General features: G+C 40.7%; 1 protein-coding gene across 6 annotated transcripts in view; it reads left to right on the top strand.

Annotated features, from left to right (window-relative positions):
* Positions 1 to 1,892: 1,892 nt before the first annotated feature.
* AKAP7 (A-kinase anchoring protein 7) overlaps positions 1,893 to 16,838 on the top strand; it is an 82,332-nt gene continuing 67,386 nt past the window's right edge. The window contains exons 1-5 of one of the 6 annotated variants that reach the window (XM_040059087.1): positions 3,472 to 3,516; positions 3,683 to 3,698; positions 8,569 to 8,718; positions 9,762 to 9,907; positions 14,512 to 14,648. In XM_040059087.1, the coding sequence (XP_039915021.1) occupies positions 8,670 to 8,718; positions 9,762 to 9,907; positions 14,512 to 14,648 (332 nt within the window). In that variant the 5' untranslated portion in view covers positions 3,472 to 3,516; positions 3,683 to 3,698; positions 8,569 to 8,669. Of the gene's footprint in view, positions 1,989 to 2,761; positions 2,875 to 3,451; positions 3,517 to 3,682; positions 3,699 to 6,082; positions 6,324 to 8,568; positions 8,719 to 9,761; positions 9,908 to 14,511; positions 14,649 to 16,838 lie in introns of those variants that run through there. The other 5 variants (XM_040059082.2, XM_040059084.2, XM_040059085.2 and 2 more) reach the window with 5 other exon arrangements.

Here is a 16,838-nt window from a genome sequence, read left to right as displayed (position 1 = left end):
AAAAATTCTATGTGAATGGCACACAGCTCAAAATGCATCAAATCAATGGTAAAAGGAGGAGCCAAATACAGGAACTGGCCTCATTTTTCACTCTTCTTTAAACCAGCTTCTAACTTCCAGTAGCCATGCTTTTTCTCCAACCATCCTATTTATTTATTAGTTGTTGCCATCTATGGAGGACCAGACACAAGCATTTTTTTGTCTCTCATATTGTGACTGCTACAATGGGAAAGGTATGATCTAAAGATGTGGAGGTGGGGCAGCACTGTTTTGACCCAGCTTCCTGCTTGACGTTGACACTTGTGCTCAGTGCACCTGTCCCTGCTCACCTCCTGTGGGAGGGCTCCAAGGGCTGGCTGTGCATACGTGAACAAAACAGGGCAAAAGATCTGCTTTATGTAAGAGGCTTGCACCAGGTTATCTATAAAAGAAAGTGGGACACTTTCTTTCTCGCGACCCCAACTCTGGACCATCCAACGCAGCAAGACCAAATGCCGGATCTGAGGACTGTTGGAACTGGTGATATTCTTTGTACTCTCTCTTCCGTTTCTTTCTTTGTTTCTTTTTCTCCCCGCTTGCTTTGCCTGGGCAAAACACAGCTGTCATATTCTACCTCCCATATTGAACTTTGTTGTGGATGTAGGGAGCTTGTGGAAGTGTGCTGTGGTTTCTGGGCCAGCACCTTGGAGTATTTCGTTTTGCAAGTTGAGAATGTAATGATGTGTGTAGTATAAAATTAAGGACTTGTTAGCCACCACATTTGTGGAAATGTGTTATAAGAATTTAAGGGCTTGTTAGCTAACAACTCGAGGCTCAACAGCGGGATGGTTGCTTAAGTTAAAAATTCAAGAATTCAGCCTGATGAGAATTTACAACTAACATCACCTGAGTCGTGACACCATCCCTACTGTATTTAAAATGAAAGTAGGAAACTTTATGTGCATATATACCACCTGCTCCCTCAGATCTGGTTTACATGGATAAGCCAACCAGCAAAAGCACCAGGAGCATTTAGCTTGGCTTCTCCCATCCAACGCCCTGACAGGATTTGGCTACCAAGAGGCACCAAGACTTGATTTAAGCAGGAAAAGACCGTCTCCCCTTCCTTCCCTCACAAGCAGCCTCTCCCATGCACAGCCCTTTTTATCTGTTTCTCCACTAGTTCCAGCCACTTTTACAATCCCGTGTGCATACCTTTACATGCTTTTATCTTTCTTTGCCAGTCAGTTTTTAAGCTCTATTCGGTAACTTCAGGGAGACTCAAAATTTCTATTCTTTATGTAATTTATCACCCTTGAGGTCATTCCCAACACGAGACTGTACAGCCAGAGCAGAGCCCTTAGTGCCAGCGGTCAGTGTCCGGGGCTGCGTAAAGCAGAGCACGTTCAGAGCAAGACTGTCTATTCTCCCCCAGACCGCTGCTAAATTACTGTTAATTATCGCTTTGCCGCCCTAAACTACAGCCGGTTATTTTGAGGGACGCCACTCCGGCCGGCTGCAGCCCCACACTGGGGCGAGCGCCGGAGCAGCCGCTTCTCGCTGACACCAAGAGCAAGCCGCGCTCGAACCGCGGATCTCCGGTCCCAAGCCGCGACGTTCGCTGCGAGGGGCGGCCCCGCCGGCCGCCACCGCGGAGCGCACGCTGGGGCAGCTGAGGGGCAGGGCCGTGCGGCCGTCCCATGCCCGCCGCGGAGCGTGCCGGGAGATGTAGTTCCACGGCCGCGCGGCCCCGTTCCCCCGCTGCTTCCCCGAGGGGCGCGGCGGCTCCGCCAGACCCGCTCCGGCCTCGCGGCTTGCCGGCGAGCAGCGCTGCTCTCCCCGGCCGGGCATGCGGCCGCTACTGCGGCGGCTCTTTCCCGCGGTGTGCTCGGCGGCGGCCCGAGCCCTGCTCGCCCGGCGGGCCGTGCCCATGGCGCTGCGGCCGGCGGAGGGAGCGGAACGGGTCGGGGGCGATGCCCGGAGCGCGGCCGGCGCGGCCCCGGAGCTCGGTGAGAGGCGGTGGGGCAGCGGTGCGGGGCGGGGGCAGAGGGCAGGTGCAGGCGAGGCCCCGAGCCCGCCTCCCCCAGGGCTGCGGGCGGACGCTGGGGCGTAAGGGAAAACTTTTCAACTTAATTGTGGGCCCTTGTTGATAGGGCTCCGGCGCTTCCCTGCATGCCACTTCAGTCCCTAGGCTTGCCGACAGTGTGTGCATCTGGCCTGACTGAACACTAAATCTACCTTTTTTCCCCCTAAGTTTACTACTGCAACTCTTCTTTTTAGCTCCCTAACTATGTATCTGACTTGGCTGAACAGCAACACCACCATTTTTTCCATAAGACATTTTATTATTATTATTGTTGTTGTTATTATTAGTAGTACTAGTAGTTCCTTAGATATGGAAATTGTAGTGCCGGCACTGGAGGTTCAAAATGCATTGACACTAAGACCATCTACTTCTACAGGAGCTCTCAGTTAAACTGTCTTTAAAGGATTCATCTGTTATTAAAAATATGCATAGAAAGCAGGGGGTGAAAGCTCAGCAAGAGTCAAGGAGCCCCAACCCTCTTGCCATCAGGCAGATGGGGACAGTGGAAAAAGGTCGCTGCTCAGAGAGGTAGAAGAATCCCCTCCTGGCATCTCCTGTCTCCCCAGGTGCCCTTATGGAATAGGTAGGAGGCCCTGGATCTTAAGGGTCAGGCAGACATCAGTGGAGAAGAAGGTTTATCTGGAGGGTCTTTCAGACCAATGCAGTCAACCAGGTGGATCACAAATACAGATATTAAGGAAAAAAAAAGGGTAGTTGTAGTGGGTGGCTTGCTTCTGCGGGGAACTCAAGGCCCTGTATGCTGGTTGGACCCATTCCACAGGAAAGTCTGATGACTTCCTGTGGCCCAGGTAAGGGATATTACCAAGAAGCTCCCTGAGCTAATTCTGCTCGCTGGTTACTACCTGCTGCTGGCTGTCCAGGTTGACAGTGACAAGGTTGATGAGAGAAGTACCAGGGTAATCAAACAGGGCTTCAAGGCACTGGATTGTCTTGTTGAAGGGACAGGAACACAGGTGAGGCTTTCCTTGATTCCTTGGGTATCAGGGATGAATGCCAGAAGGAACAGGAAAACCCATGTGATTAACAAGTGGCTTAAAGATGGTGCCATTGGTAGAATTTGGGGTTTTTGATCATGAGGAGATTTATGTGGCACCAGGCCTGCAGATGGTGTTCACCTGTCTAACAGGGGCAAGAATATTCTAGACAATGAGTTGGCTGAGCTGATCGAGAAGGTTTGAAGGGGGAAGGGGATGAGACCAGGCTCAGTAGGGATGAGCCTAAGGCCTGCATGCCAGGGTTATGGGGCAAAATTGGTAGCCCAGCTGAGGTGCATCTACACCAGTGCCCGCAGTATGGGTAACAAACAGGAGGAGCAGGAAGCCATCCTGCAGCAGGAAAGCTGTGACATAGTTGCCATCAGGGAAAGATAGGGGGTGAATGTCATGACTGGAGTGCTGCAGTGGGTGCCTACAGGCTCTTCAGAGGGACAGGTGAGGAAGAAGAGGCAGTGGGGTGTCTCTGTACCTCAGGGAGTGTTTTGACTGCACAGAGCTTGAGGATAGTGATGATAGGTTGAGTGCCTAGGGGTGGGAATCAGGGGCAAAGGCTGGTAAGCCAGATATCCTGGTAGGAGTCTATTACAGACCATCCAACCAGGATGAAGAGGCAGATGGTAGGTATCCTGTAGGTATCTGCTGATGTTTCACAATCACTTGTTTTTGTGTTGTGGTAGGCTTTAGCTTGCAAGTGTCTGCTGGAAACCCAACAGAGTGGAAAGGAGTTAGTCTAGGAGGTTCCTGGAGCATTAGGAAGATAACTTCCCAAAGTTATCCCTGGACACAGCTGGTGAGGGAGCCTACAGGGGCGGTATCCTGCTAGACCTGCTCTTTATGAACAGAAAAGGGCTGGTGGGAGATGTGGTCAGAGACTGCCTTGGGCAGAGTGATCACAATGCACTAAGAATTTTCAGTACTTGGTGAAGTAAGGAGAGGCATCAACAAAACCTCTATCTTGGACATTCAGAGGACCGACTATATTCAGGACACTGATTTAGGGAGTCCCTTGGGAAGCAGCTCTTAAAAAAAAGGGGTCCAGGGAAGCTGACATACTTAAGGAAAGAAGTCCTGAAGGCGCAGGAGCAGGCAGTCTCTGTGTGCTGAAAGAAAGGCTGGTAGGGAAGAAGATTAGTCTGGCTGAGCAGGAAACTTTCACAGGAACTTGGGGGGAAAAAAATAGGGCGTATCATCTTTGGAAAAAGGGGCAGGCAGCCCAGAGGCGTTTCAGGATGTAGTTCAGTCACGTAGTGAGAAGATTAGAGAGGTGAAAACTCAGTTAGAACTTATTCTGGCTACTTTTATTAGGGAAAATGAAAAGTGTTTTTATAAATACATTCATAGCAGAAGGGGGCCAAGGGAAACCTCCTTTATTGGACATGGAGGAAAGTATAGTCACCAAAGACGAGAAAAAGGCTGAGGTACTTAACACTTTCTTTGCCTCAGTTTCCAGCAGTAAGACTTGTTATCCTTAGTGCAGCTGGCCCCAGCTGAACTGGTGGGTGGGGAGGAAAAGTAGAATGGACCCCCCTGTAATCCAGGAGGAAGTAGTTAGTGACATGCTTAACCACTTAGATGTTCACAAGTGTATGGAAGCTGGATGGGAAGTGTCCGAGGGTGATGAGGGACCTGGCAGAAGAGCTTGTTAAGCCACTGTCCATTATCCATCTATCATCAGTCATGGCTAACTGAGGAGGTCCCAGACAACTGGACGCTGACCAGTGTGATGCCCATCTACAAGAATTGCTGGAAGGAGGATCTAGGGAAATACAGGTCTGGCAGCCTGACCACAGTGCCCAGCAAGGTGACGGAGCGGATCATCTTAAGTGTGATCATACAGCATAGGCAGGACATATACCAGCCAGCACAGGTTTAGGAAAGGCAAATACTTCCTGACCAACCTGGTCTCTTATGACCAAGAGACTCATCTGGTGAATAAGGCTGTGCATATTGTCTACCTGGACTTTAGTGAAGCCTTTAACACCATCTCCCACAGCATACTCCTGGCAAAGCTGTCAGCCCATGGCTTGGACAGGTGCACTCTTCTCTGGGTTAAGAACTGGCTGGACAACCAGGCCCAGAGAGAGGTGGTGAATGGTGCCAATTGGCAGCTGGTCACTAATGGTGTAACCAGGGATCAGTGTTTGGTCTAGTCCTGTTCAATATCTTCATTGATAATCTGGATGAGGGGATCAAGTCTGCAGACAAGATAAGTTGGGTTGGAGTGTTGATCTGCTGGAGGGTAGGAAGGCTCTGCGGAAGGTCCTGGACAGCCTGGATCAATGTGCTGATTTCAATGATAAGGGGTGTTCAGAAAGAGCAAGTGCTGGGTCCTGTACTTTGGCCACAACACTCCCCTGCAGCACTACAGGCTGGGGACAGAGTGGCTGGAAAGTGGCCCAGTGGAAAAGGACCCAGGGGTACTGGTTTTAACAGCTGGCTGAACATGAGCCAGCATTTTGCCCAGGTGGCCAAGAAGGCCAATGGCATCCTGGCCTGGGTTAGCTGTAGTGTGGCCAGCAGGAGCAGGGCAGTGATTGTCCCAATGTATTTGGCACTGATGAGGCCATGCCTCAACTCCTGCGTCCAATTCAGGGCCCCTCATTTCAGGAAGGGGATTGGGGTGCTGGAGCATGTCCAGAGAAGGGCAGTGGCACTGGTGAAAAGTCTGGAGCGTAAGTTTGATAAGGAGCAGCTGAGAGAGCTCCTTCTGGCTGGCGTTTAGCCAGGAGTAAGAGGCTCAGGGGGATCTTATCTCTCTCTACAACTACCTGGAAGGAGGCGGTAGCCTCCCCAGGTGGGGATTGGCCTCTTCTCTCAGGCAATCAGCAACAGGACAAGACGACACAGGCTTAAGCTGCACTAGGGGAGGTTTATGTTGGACATTTGGAAGAAATTCTTCATGGAAAGAGTGGTTAGATTCTGTTTAAGGAGAGACTGGACATGGCACTTAGTGCCATGGCCTTGTTGACAATGTGGTGTTCAGTCATAAGTTGGACTCGATGATCTCAGAGGTCTTTTCCAACCTAATTGATTCTGTGATGAACCTATTAAACAGATTAACATAAACAGGGAACAGTGCCTGAAGATCAAGTCTCACTGTGATCTGTGAAACTTATATGTCAAATAATAGGAGATTATTCTCTCTGAAACAATAATCTGAGTATGTAGAGAAAGTGGATGGGAGGAGAGCACAATCAAATATGTTTTATTGCTCCTTATTTTTGTGGTCTCTCCTTTATGAGGTAGGTGTATCGTGATTTTTTTTTTTCTTCTGGAACAGATGACAAATACTGGTGAAGATCAGCAGTCACTTAAATACAAATAAAGGAATAATGGTTACACCTACTTATATATGAAATTCAGGCAAATATAATTAAGCATGCAATTAAGAAAAAAGAATTTATCCTATAACAGCTTGATGGTTAAGGAGTTCCTACAGAAGCTGGCTTTGTACTCTAGGTTTCAGATTATCAGCATTATGTCAAGAGCTTTGAAAAATCTTGTTTTCAGGTTGTTTTAGTAACTAGAATGCAACTCTTGAATTTTGTTGCTGATTTCTTTAATTAGTATTTCCAAAAAAAGCGAGGAAAATTGTTTTGGTTTTTTTTTGGTAGAGGCACAACCTGTAGAATTTTGACACAGTGCCTTCTCACCTCAGTTTACTGAAGGTGCATTGTTAATTACTTTAGCTGTGCCTTTACTATTGTGAACAGGGAGCATTTTGCAAAGTGGCACACTTATGTTGCTTTTTGAGCAGGCAGAGCAAAGAAAACCTGTAATCTGCAATATACACCCCTCAGATTCATGTGAGACCTTGTTCTGTAGCTGATGCTACCTTAACAAACCCCTTTTGCTCCTAGCTGATAATGATTCTGCAGTGCTGAATTTTGAGGTTTTCTGCCCCAGCCTGACCTACTTGTTTGTTAGTTTCGTGGACCTTTGTTTTGTCCTTCACTAAGAGATCTCTTTGGATCCAGGGTTGTTTTCTGTATGCTCGTGGATACCAGAAACAATCTGTTTTCTGTGACCTTTAATCTAAATGTTAAGTAATAATTTTATTGCTTTAATATCTGTTTGTTATGCATAGTTCTTTAGTGTCTGTAGGGGGAACAAGTAACAAATCTAAATACTTTGTTTTCTTTGAATAGCTTGGAGGGATAAAGTTGGGTGTCAGACTGCAACCACAGAGTGATTTATGCCTCCCTACTTTAGCCTGAAGCAAATTAGCATTTAATCAGGTTGTTCTTTTGTTTATCTTCCCTAGCTTAAAGTGATATGTGTAAGAAACATTCCACAGGGTGATAATCACCAGCACTGGGTCTGTAATATCGATTTTATACATGCGTAGCCTTGCATGCCTCAAGAACATAATGTACACTTTTGCTGCTGAAATTTCCTCTTAGGCCAGATTTGGGCCATCTGCACCGGTCATGAGAGAAGCTTTGAAAGTGTGTTGTCTGTAGTAATGAGCTGTCCTGGGATAAACTGCAATTCTAATATACAGCTCCTTCCACTACAGTAATCCCATTGTGGAGTTGTCCCAAAAGAGTATTGCTGGGTGCCTGATTATACGCCCACTGTTTGCTGCTAGAGAAGATTTTGGTTGTTCTTTTTTTTAAGGTATAACTTAATATGCCAATATTAGAGTTTACTGATGCAGAAGCATGAAGTAGACATAAGGAAATGACTCATGCTCAGTTAGTACTCTTGGGGAAAATGACTTCTTAAAAAACTTGCTAGTGGACATTATTCTATCCTGTCTAACTCAAAATATTCTTTGATTGTGGTATTATTCTGAGGTACAGCTTCACGTATATATTTGTACAGGCAAGATGTGTTTTCATTTACATTGATTTACTTCTTTAGCTTAAATACTAAAAGTCAGTTTTTAGAATGAAAAATCCAGATTATTGCTGTCTAAAACATGCTATACTGAGTGGGAGATGCAGGAATAATCATCTCATTCCTGAATGACAGAGTCAGCTGAGAACCTTTGTTATATGTGGAATGATAGGATTCCCTTCCTGCTTCTTTGTGCCTCACTTTCAGTGTGTTTACAGTGGAATTAATTTGCCAGTGTTTGTCTGCACTGAATTTCATAAGCCTTTACTGTTATCCAAAATGAACTTAGATGTGATGTCTGAAGGGTTTTATTTTTTATGCTCAGTTATAAGTTTTTCGTTTTTTTTTTTTTGTTGTTGTTGTTTTTTTTCAGTAATTTCATTTACTTGGAACCAAACAAGACCATAGGTCATTAAAATATAGAAAGCAGAACTCTCTTTTTTTTGTTATTTCACGTAAAATGTTAAGGTATTTTTACTGATCTGTTGACAAAGAAGAAGAACAAGGTCCTTGCAGGGTTATACGTCAATATTTATTTGCTGATAATTCATGAAATGTTTACTTCGTATGTTGCTTATGTATAATGTCTCTTAGCTGTTTATATCAAAAACTAAACCCCGGTGTGTTATTTTAAATATATTGCAGATGGGCTGGAAAATATACAGCAAAAGAAAATCTTTAAAGAGAATAAGGAAAAAACACAACAGAGAGAAGAGCCACGTGCTGCTGATTCAGTAGACTCTCTCATGGCAGAAATGCCATTTGTCGACACAGATATTGAAGATGAATGTGCTAGTAAGTACATTAAACAGAAGTAATGTGAAAGCATAGACACATGATGCCCTCAGTTCTTGGTCCTGCCTGTTGGCATGGACACATGGGCCATGCACATGGAACAATCTCCCTGCAAACAGGTTACAGTCCAGAGCATCTCTTATTAGTAGTCAGTCCTGCAGTACTTGAGCATATTAAAAATTCACCCTTTCACCCCTGTGGAGCAATGAGTCACAGAATAAAGACATTTCATATGTCAGTTCACAATGCTGTATGTGAGCTTCTCAAGTGATGGGTTTTGTGAGCTGTCTCTCAATATATTTATTCCCAGCATTGGACTGGAAGTACACTTCTAATTGGACAGTGGATGTCTGCAGCCTGGTCAGCTTATGGGTGTGTATCAGGCCATGTGGTGGGAGAGGCTCTGTAAAGGCTCAAGGAGATGAGCTGAGACAAAAACAGTTATGTGCAAAGGAAGAACCGAGGACACACACATTTCTTTCACCATATCAGAAGGTGTCTCTGGGAAAGGAGGAGGTAGAGAGCAGATCTGGCTGGGATGATATTTTCTTCTGGGCTGGTTTTGGTTTCTGTGCTATAGGTTGGGCAGTCTGAGTCTACTACAACTTTTTGCTTTAATAATCCTATGTATTACTACATTTTATATTTCAAAATGCAGAATGCATGGGATTTTTGAAATTTTATATTGACCCTTCTGCTCTACAGTCATCTCCGTGTTCAAGTGTGGACAATTTGCCGGCCTGTTGTCCTGCTGCACACCTTGGCTTAGGGAGGCTCAGTGGTTTGGAAGCCGTGTGTCTGTCTGTGTCAGCAGCTTATAAACCTTGCTTAGAGGTGTAGGGTGTTTGTTCAGGTGTGGTGCTTCACTTGTACAGCTACATTAATTCAGGTCAGAGTTGGATACCAGTCTGACAGTTCAGGGCAGGTGAGTGTGAAGATGTGCTCTAGTCAGTTGACTGAAGTCCAGCTCCTGTTGTGTGATATTAAGAGTATCTTTCTTTAAATGTCTGTGTGCTGAAAATAACTTTTTTTTTTCTCTTCAGTGCATGCAACTTCTGAAATAAGTATTAAGAAGAAAAGAAAGAGGACTAGTGGAAGGGAAATTGAAGAAGGCATTGAGAGAAAGAAGAAAAAAAATAAACAATATCAGCCAAATTATTTCATTTCTCTTCCAATTACCAATCCAAAGGTGACATTCTTTATTATACTAATTTGGTATAACCAGAATTACATCAACAGCTGCATGTGTTTATACGAAGAAGAGTGTTTGATATTGTGGAAAACAATTTTTTCAGATATTTTAAAAGAAACATTAGCAGTCTATTCAATGAGTAATGCTGTGTTATGTAACATTTTTTGTGAATAAAATTGCTTTTCTAAAAAAGACTGGAGGAAAAATACTTACATTTTTATTCAGTTTGTCACTCTTATGGATTTCACTGAAGCTGGCTGAAATTTCTCCTCTTATGCAGTGTTACAGTATTGCCTGTTTTGTTCTTCACATGGAATAAGGAAGATAGACATTTCTATTTAATTTAATAAGAAAAATTCTAGCAGTATTTTTAGATTTCTTTGTAGACATAAATTTATGCTTGGATCGTTACTATTTTAACTTGGCAGTTTGTAGTTTAACATTTTCCAGTAAAATGGTTCATCTTATTTAAAATTCAAACAATTGTTGTTTTAACGAGATGTTGTTCATGTGGATTCAGGAAATGCAAAGAGCTCTTTAAGAAAATGTATTTTCTTACAATTACACGAGTTGTCTCATTTAGGCAGTAAGTGAAAATGCTTTCTTACATGTTGCAGGTCGTCTCTGGTACATCTTTGATATCTTTTGTGTCTGAAACAAGGAAACTAGGCACCTTATGTTCAAAAAGTTGAACCGAGCAGTTGAATACCATTTGCAAATTTAGTTTATGGGTTTTTTTAATATTTGGAACTATTTCAGATGAATTTTTACTCATTTCATACATCTGTATTATCAGTTCTCTGAAACAGTAAAAGAAGTTTAAGAAAATATGAAATGAGAATAAAATAGGTTGGAAAATGACACAGCAGTCTTTGATTCTTCAAAACATAATATGTGAAGAAGAGATTGTAAAGGCTGGTTTTATAAGATCCAGGATAGCCTGATACAAATATTGTAGGATATCTTTTGTGACATCTTATTCTAAAATGTATTTTCTTCCAGATCTGTTTAATGGATTCCATGATTTAAAAAGTACAAGAATAATGTAGGGGTTCTATAATCTGATAATTGAGAATTCCTGCTCATAATTGTTACTGTGCCCAAGGGTTGCTTGGGAAGGTCTTAAGTATCCTTGTTTTTTATATGTCATTATTTAGTCATATCATTTACAGAGGTAAAGAAACAACTCTTTAAATTAAATCTGAGAGCATTTGGAAATTCCAAGACTTTCTAGAAAGTTTTGTTTATACTTGCCATAGAGGTAGAGTTGTTCTGAAAGTAGAAAATACACTCTGGAATTTTTATAGGCAATATTGCCAAAATTTGGACACCTGGTTTCTTGATAGCCTGAGTGAATCTGGTAATTGCCGGTAGTATTTCAGTTGGTAATGAGAAACCTTTATTTTTCTGAAGATCTGATTTTATTCCAGTGAAATATTTTAGACGTTAGTATTAGTTCTTTGTATTTATGTAGTAATTTAAGCTTTTCACAGGGGACATTTTGTAATGAAGGATATTTCTGAAACATTTAATCAACTGTTCCTCTTGGAAAATGAACAGTTTTCTTGTTTTTGTTTTAATTGTTTTGAATCTTCAGAAATGAAAAGCATTGTTCCATTAATTTTGAATTTATATTGAACTTTGCATTCCTACTTGTGCAAAAATAGTTAAATGGATTATGATCATTGTATCTTTTTCTATTTGTTTGGGGGTTTAGGGTTTGTTTTAAAGTTCTGACTCACGTGATGTGCTATCATTTGGTAGGTTAGCCTTTCAGGGTTCTCCATTCTTGACTATAATTCCTATTGATCTGTTAAATCTTTAAAGCTTTTCATTTACTTACTAGAAGTATCCTTGCAATAAGCAAAGCTGTGTTATTCTATTACTCTTCAGAATAATGTATTTCAAATAATGGGAGAGGAGATCTTGAAATCAGTAGTCGAGCCTTTTTTTGAACTTTTTAAAAAAAAATTCAGAGAGAGGAATTGTTAAGTGTGATCTGCCTTCAAAAAGTTTTTTTTTTTTTTTTAATTAAGTAAGGACATCTCAAGTAAAAAGAAATAGCATGATAGCAGTTGAAATGTAAAATAATACTTTGTAAGGTAATGTAAATAACAACTTAAATACCAATTTAAAGTTTTCATTTACACAGTGGGTCATACCTTGTTATACAGCATTGTAAGAGTCCTAATTTGCTTAATTAGAATAGTACACTCAAATGTTAATTGCACCTTAGATTTATTGGAGAAAACAGCAAATCTGAAATTGTGATATGTATTGTGATGGCACACCTGTTTAACAGCTGTTGAGTTTCACTTTGATCACATAACTTCAGGGAACACATAAGGGAAAAATAAGTTTCTGAAATTCAGAGAAACTTACTTGAAAACTTTTTTTTTTTCTTTCTAAATAATGTTGATTGTGTAGAGCATTGTCATTCACCCAGAGAGAGAGGATGGGCTCAGCCTTCTTTTTATTTTACCTGTATCCAAAAGGCAGGAGTTTTCATACTTTCTTGATAGATTCAGCAATAACTTTTCTCTGGAGCTGATAACTGGCTGTCTTTGGACTTAACCTTGTTCCAAAGCCATACTATTTGATAGGTTTTTAGTTTAGTTTCCTAACAGAGTTTATACAGCTATGAGCCTGTCCATTGGGGGTTTTTGGGTTTTCAACCTGTTGTCCAATTTTGGACAGAAAAATTAATACTCAGAGGTATTAATTTCCTACAGTTTTTGTGACATTGGGCTTGCATAAAAGAGCGAGCCTTGAAGGAACATGCTTGTATGGAAGAACTGCTGAAGGGAACCATAGGGGTATGGGGATGTGGAGTATTGGCTGCTAAACTGAATGCTGAGTAATATCGATCTCTTTTAGAGCTAGGATGGTTTTTACTGCCATGATAACACAGTTCTACATGTCTTCTGTATTCTGAGGGGCTTATACACTTACGTTTATTTTTTTTTTCCTTTGCCAGCTCACGGCTGCAAATTAAATTCAGAAGCAATAGTTGAAAATTGAATAAAAATTGTAATTAGTATGACACTTAATTTTTGAGTTTTGTTTCTTTTTTTTTTTTTTTTTTTGCTTTAGCTTATAAACTTAAATAATTATTCAGTCAATACATTGTAATTAGCCGGGATCACATTTACATTTACCTTTTTTAAAGTTTGCTTAAATATGGGTTCAATTCCTCCTGTATCTGGGACAATGAAACTGTTATTTATCCAGGATAAGGTCAGTTCTGACATATGAAGGAAGATGGTCTTACTACAATGTGATTTATGATAAAATCCTGGTAGAATTTTCTTCATTTAAGACACTTGTGGTTTTGTAAATGCTATATCCCCTTTTCTGGCGAGTAGTCTCACTAGCATCGGTTCCTTTGAGTTATAATTTAGTTGTATTTATATGACACTACTAGATATCTATGGCTCATTAGGTAAAGCTTTGGCATGGCAAAACTCATCTTAAGAAATTCAATCATAAAAATCCTGAACACTCCCATTAGATTGTGGGGTTTTTCTCAGGAAATGTATGTGTTCATTATGATTAACAGAGCTACCAAAATATATCAATGTTTTTTTAAACCTAAGAGCTCCTTGTGCTGATCTTATAAAAGTCTGTACAGTACTTTTGTGAAGTATTCACCACTTAATTTCTGATAAGTAAACAACAAAAAAGTGAGATTGGAGTTTTCAACATGCTTCTTTCAGACTTTATATGCCAAAGGTGATTTGTCTGGAATGTCTTTGCTCACTGTGCTTTAAAAAATAATTAATTTTGTCAGATAGTCAGGTTTATTGGACTTAATATTCACAAACATACTCAAGAATTTTTGCAGGTTTTTGGTGGTTTTTTTTTTTTTTTAAATTGCTACAATACAACTAGTATAATGTAAAGCACAGTAAACATTTTGGATACAATTTATAGAGCATGTATAACCATATAAATAATTTTCAATAAAAAATGTAATTCCAGTATTTTTAAAGAGAAAGACTGAGGAAGTTAGAACTCTATACCTGTTGCAAGGAAATTTGTCTAAATACAGTTGAAAGGAGTATATGCATTATATCTGTCTATTGGATGTTATAAACAGAATTTCAAATCAGATATCTCTATGAATTATTTACTGAATATTCTGGGTTTGTATGTGCCCAGTCCTGCAAAAATCAGTTTTTTCCAGTCACTTACCTGTGCATAGCAAGATGAATGTTTAGCAGAGTGGGCAGAGAAATTCCTTGAAGAAGCCTTGGATATTGGTAATTAATAGCCAGTAATAACTTGAATATTGGTATTACTAGCAGTGTAAAACTGGATGATTTTAATCTGCTTCAGGAGTTTATGATACTTACTGAAGGAAACTCCCATTAAGATGTGATGGGGAGTATCCAGTAATTTATTAATCAGTCCATTTGTACCCAGTTTGGGTTCACTCAGGTCAGTTAGCACAGCTTTATCAGAGGATCAAACTTTCTTCTGCTAGAATGGTTTCTGCATAAACGTTTGTTTTTCGTTTGTGTGCTTTCTTGTTCACTTGCATGATGGGATACAGTAATTGTTGTAGTGGCTAATTGTTGTTTCTGTGTCTGTCTTCCCAGATTACTGGCAGTATTCAGGCTGTCCAAGATGCAATAATACAAAAGGATCAAAGGCTTTCCAAAGCAATGGTTCGCTCTGGCTCATTGCATGTCACTATGTTAGTGATGCATTTATCCAGTGAAGAAGAAATTAGCATGTAGGTATTTAGTGTAAATTAAGTATAGACTAGTATTTTTGCTTGATGTGTTCATAGACTACCAGGGTTAACTGACACTTTTTTATGCCATACACAGCTCTAATTTCCTAGGGTTATTGAATGTTTAATTCATGTTGTTTTAAAAATTCTAATCTTAATATTAGCTGTTTTCATAACTTGTGGTATGTCATAAGCTCTGAACAAAGTATGTGTTTTTCCCTTGCATTTTTTCCTACTGTGTGCTGAACTTGCACTCACAGATACTATTGTTGGCTAAAGTAATTCTTTTAAAACAATGTTTTGATATGGGGGATAGGGGAATTAAAAATCTGTTGAAGTGCAGATTGCTCATAAGAAAGTGAGAATCTAAAGCAGAATGTAGGAACCATTTGGTACTCACAGGCATGCTTCTAATAATTAGAAGTACTTCGGCTGAAAACATTTGACATGGCTAAAAATAATGAATGATCAGTATATCTAAATCGGTTGGCTTGTTTTTACACAATTCTTTTCTTCGAATACTATATCCTTGAGATCTCAATACTCCCACCTGTCCTGTGAAGATGCAAATTTGTCAGCATTTTCAATAGTCTGATCTTAGGGGAGAGAAACAGCCAGGAACAGAGACTAAAAAGGCAAAGGATACAAGATCTGGTAGATTCCCTCCCCTCTCCATGTGCCTGGTTAATGAGTAAACTGATAGCACCTGAAAATTGGTGAGAACAACTACCAGCTGTTTATGTGAGGTTTTGTTTTTTTTTTTAAGGGTTTGAAGTACAAACTTTTTTAAAAAGGAGCATGGGCTAATACCTCAAAGCACATGTGCCTCTTATGTTTTAAGAGTCCAAAACTGTATACCAAAACAAATATTCTCAAATTCAGGATATTCTGCTACTCTGTGAGCCCCTTCTCAGCTTTGCTGTCTGAATGCTACAGAAGCACTGACTTACAGAGTTCTTCTCTGCCTCTCCCAGCAGAACTCTACAGTCCAGGCACTCAGAACTGTCCTCTAGTCAGCAGCAGCTTCCTCAGAGATTCACCCCTTCCCTGGCCAGATGCCTCCTATAGGTTTCTAGCTCAGCTATCCTCAGGTATTCTAGATTGCATGTTCTTCTAAATTAGATTTTTAAAAAAAATCATAACTGATGTTTTTTGTTTAATCTTTTGGGAGATCTCAAAGAGTAAAATGCTGAATTTGCCTTTTTCTTGCTTCACCGACTTTCGATACCAGGTTAATGGAAGGAAAACAAGATCCAAGCTGGCAAAATAACCTGTGTGTAATGTAGAGGGAGAGGAATCTCTCAAACGAAGTGCAGCTAGTCAACTGGGCATCTGGAAGTTCACAGATCCTTAGGTTTGGATCCATTAAGCTACTTAGATAACTGCAGTTTTTCAGCTGTGTTTGCACAATAGTGCCTCTGTCTATACAGAAATGAAATGTGTTGAATGCTATTTGAAGTCAAATGCGTGATAAGAATGTGCTAAACATAACATTCAATTCAGCACAAAGCCCTTTGTATGGTATTTTAGTACATACAGCTTTCATCCTGAAAATGGAAGATCTGTATTCTAGGCCACTCTTTCTAGGGGAATCCAGACCTGCAATTCCCCTGTGAGTTTCCTAACCGATTGACTGTGGTCTGGCCTTCATGAATACATTATACACCTCTTTTTGGAGGACTGTATGAAATCAAGAATGTGAGATTTTGAAACTAGAAAGATAGAAAGAAAGCAATCAAGAGTCATGACAGCAAGCCAAGAGGTTCTACTCTCTGCTAACTATATACATAGTCATGGGATCAGGTGCTAGAAATCAGGATGCCTGCCTTTGCAGTAAATACCTAATTATGAGATTATAGCATCAAGTTTTTCTTGCTAGTTTTCTGTCAAAGACTGTGAATCTCACCTTTGCATTACAAATAACAGAACTGATGGAATTGAGTTTGGCATTTTTTGCAAGATCGCTTTTTCTAACAAGTGATCAAAATTAAAACTCAGAAATTTCTAAAAGGAAGCTTCATTAATTTTAAATGCTACAATATTTACATTACAGCATTATAGAAAGAAAATAGGCACTACTTCTTTAATTCTAGCTTGTGTTCACTTAGAATATGCTGTTTAATTATTTTTTTAAATTCCCTTTTTGACTTCAGATCAAAGCGCTTGTAAACTTTTTGGGTATCTGTGGAT

This window comes from Hirundo rustica, chromosome 3 (genome assembly GCF_015227805.2).
Source record: "Hirundo rustica isolate bHirRus1 chromosome 3, bHirRus1.pri.v3, whole genome shotgun sequence".
NCBI lineage: Eukaryota > Metazoa > Chordata > Aves > Passeriformes > Hirundinidae > Hirundo > Hirundo rustica.
The sequence above is the reverse complement of the archived record's forward strand: the minus strand, read 5'-3'. Positions and strand labels throughout refer to the sequence as shown.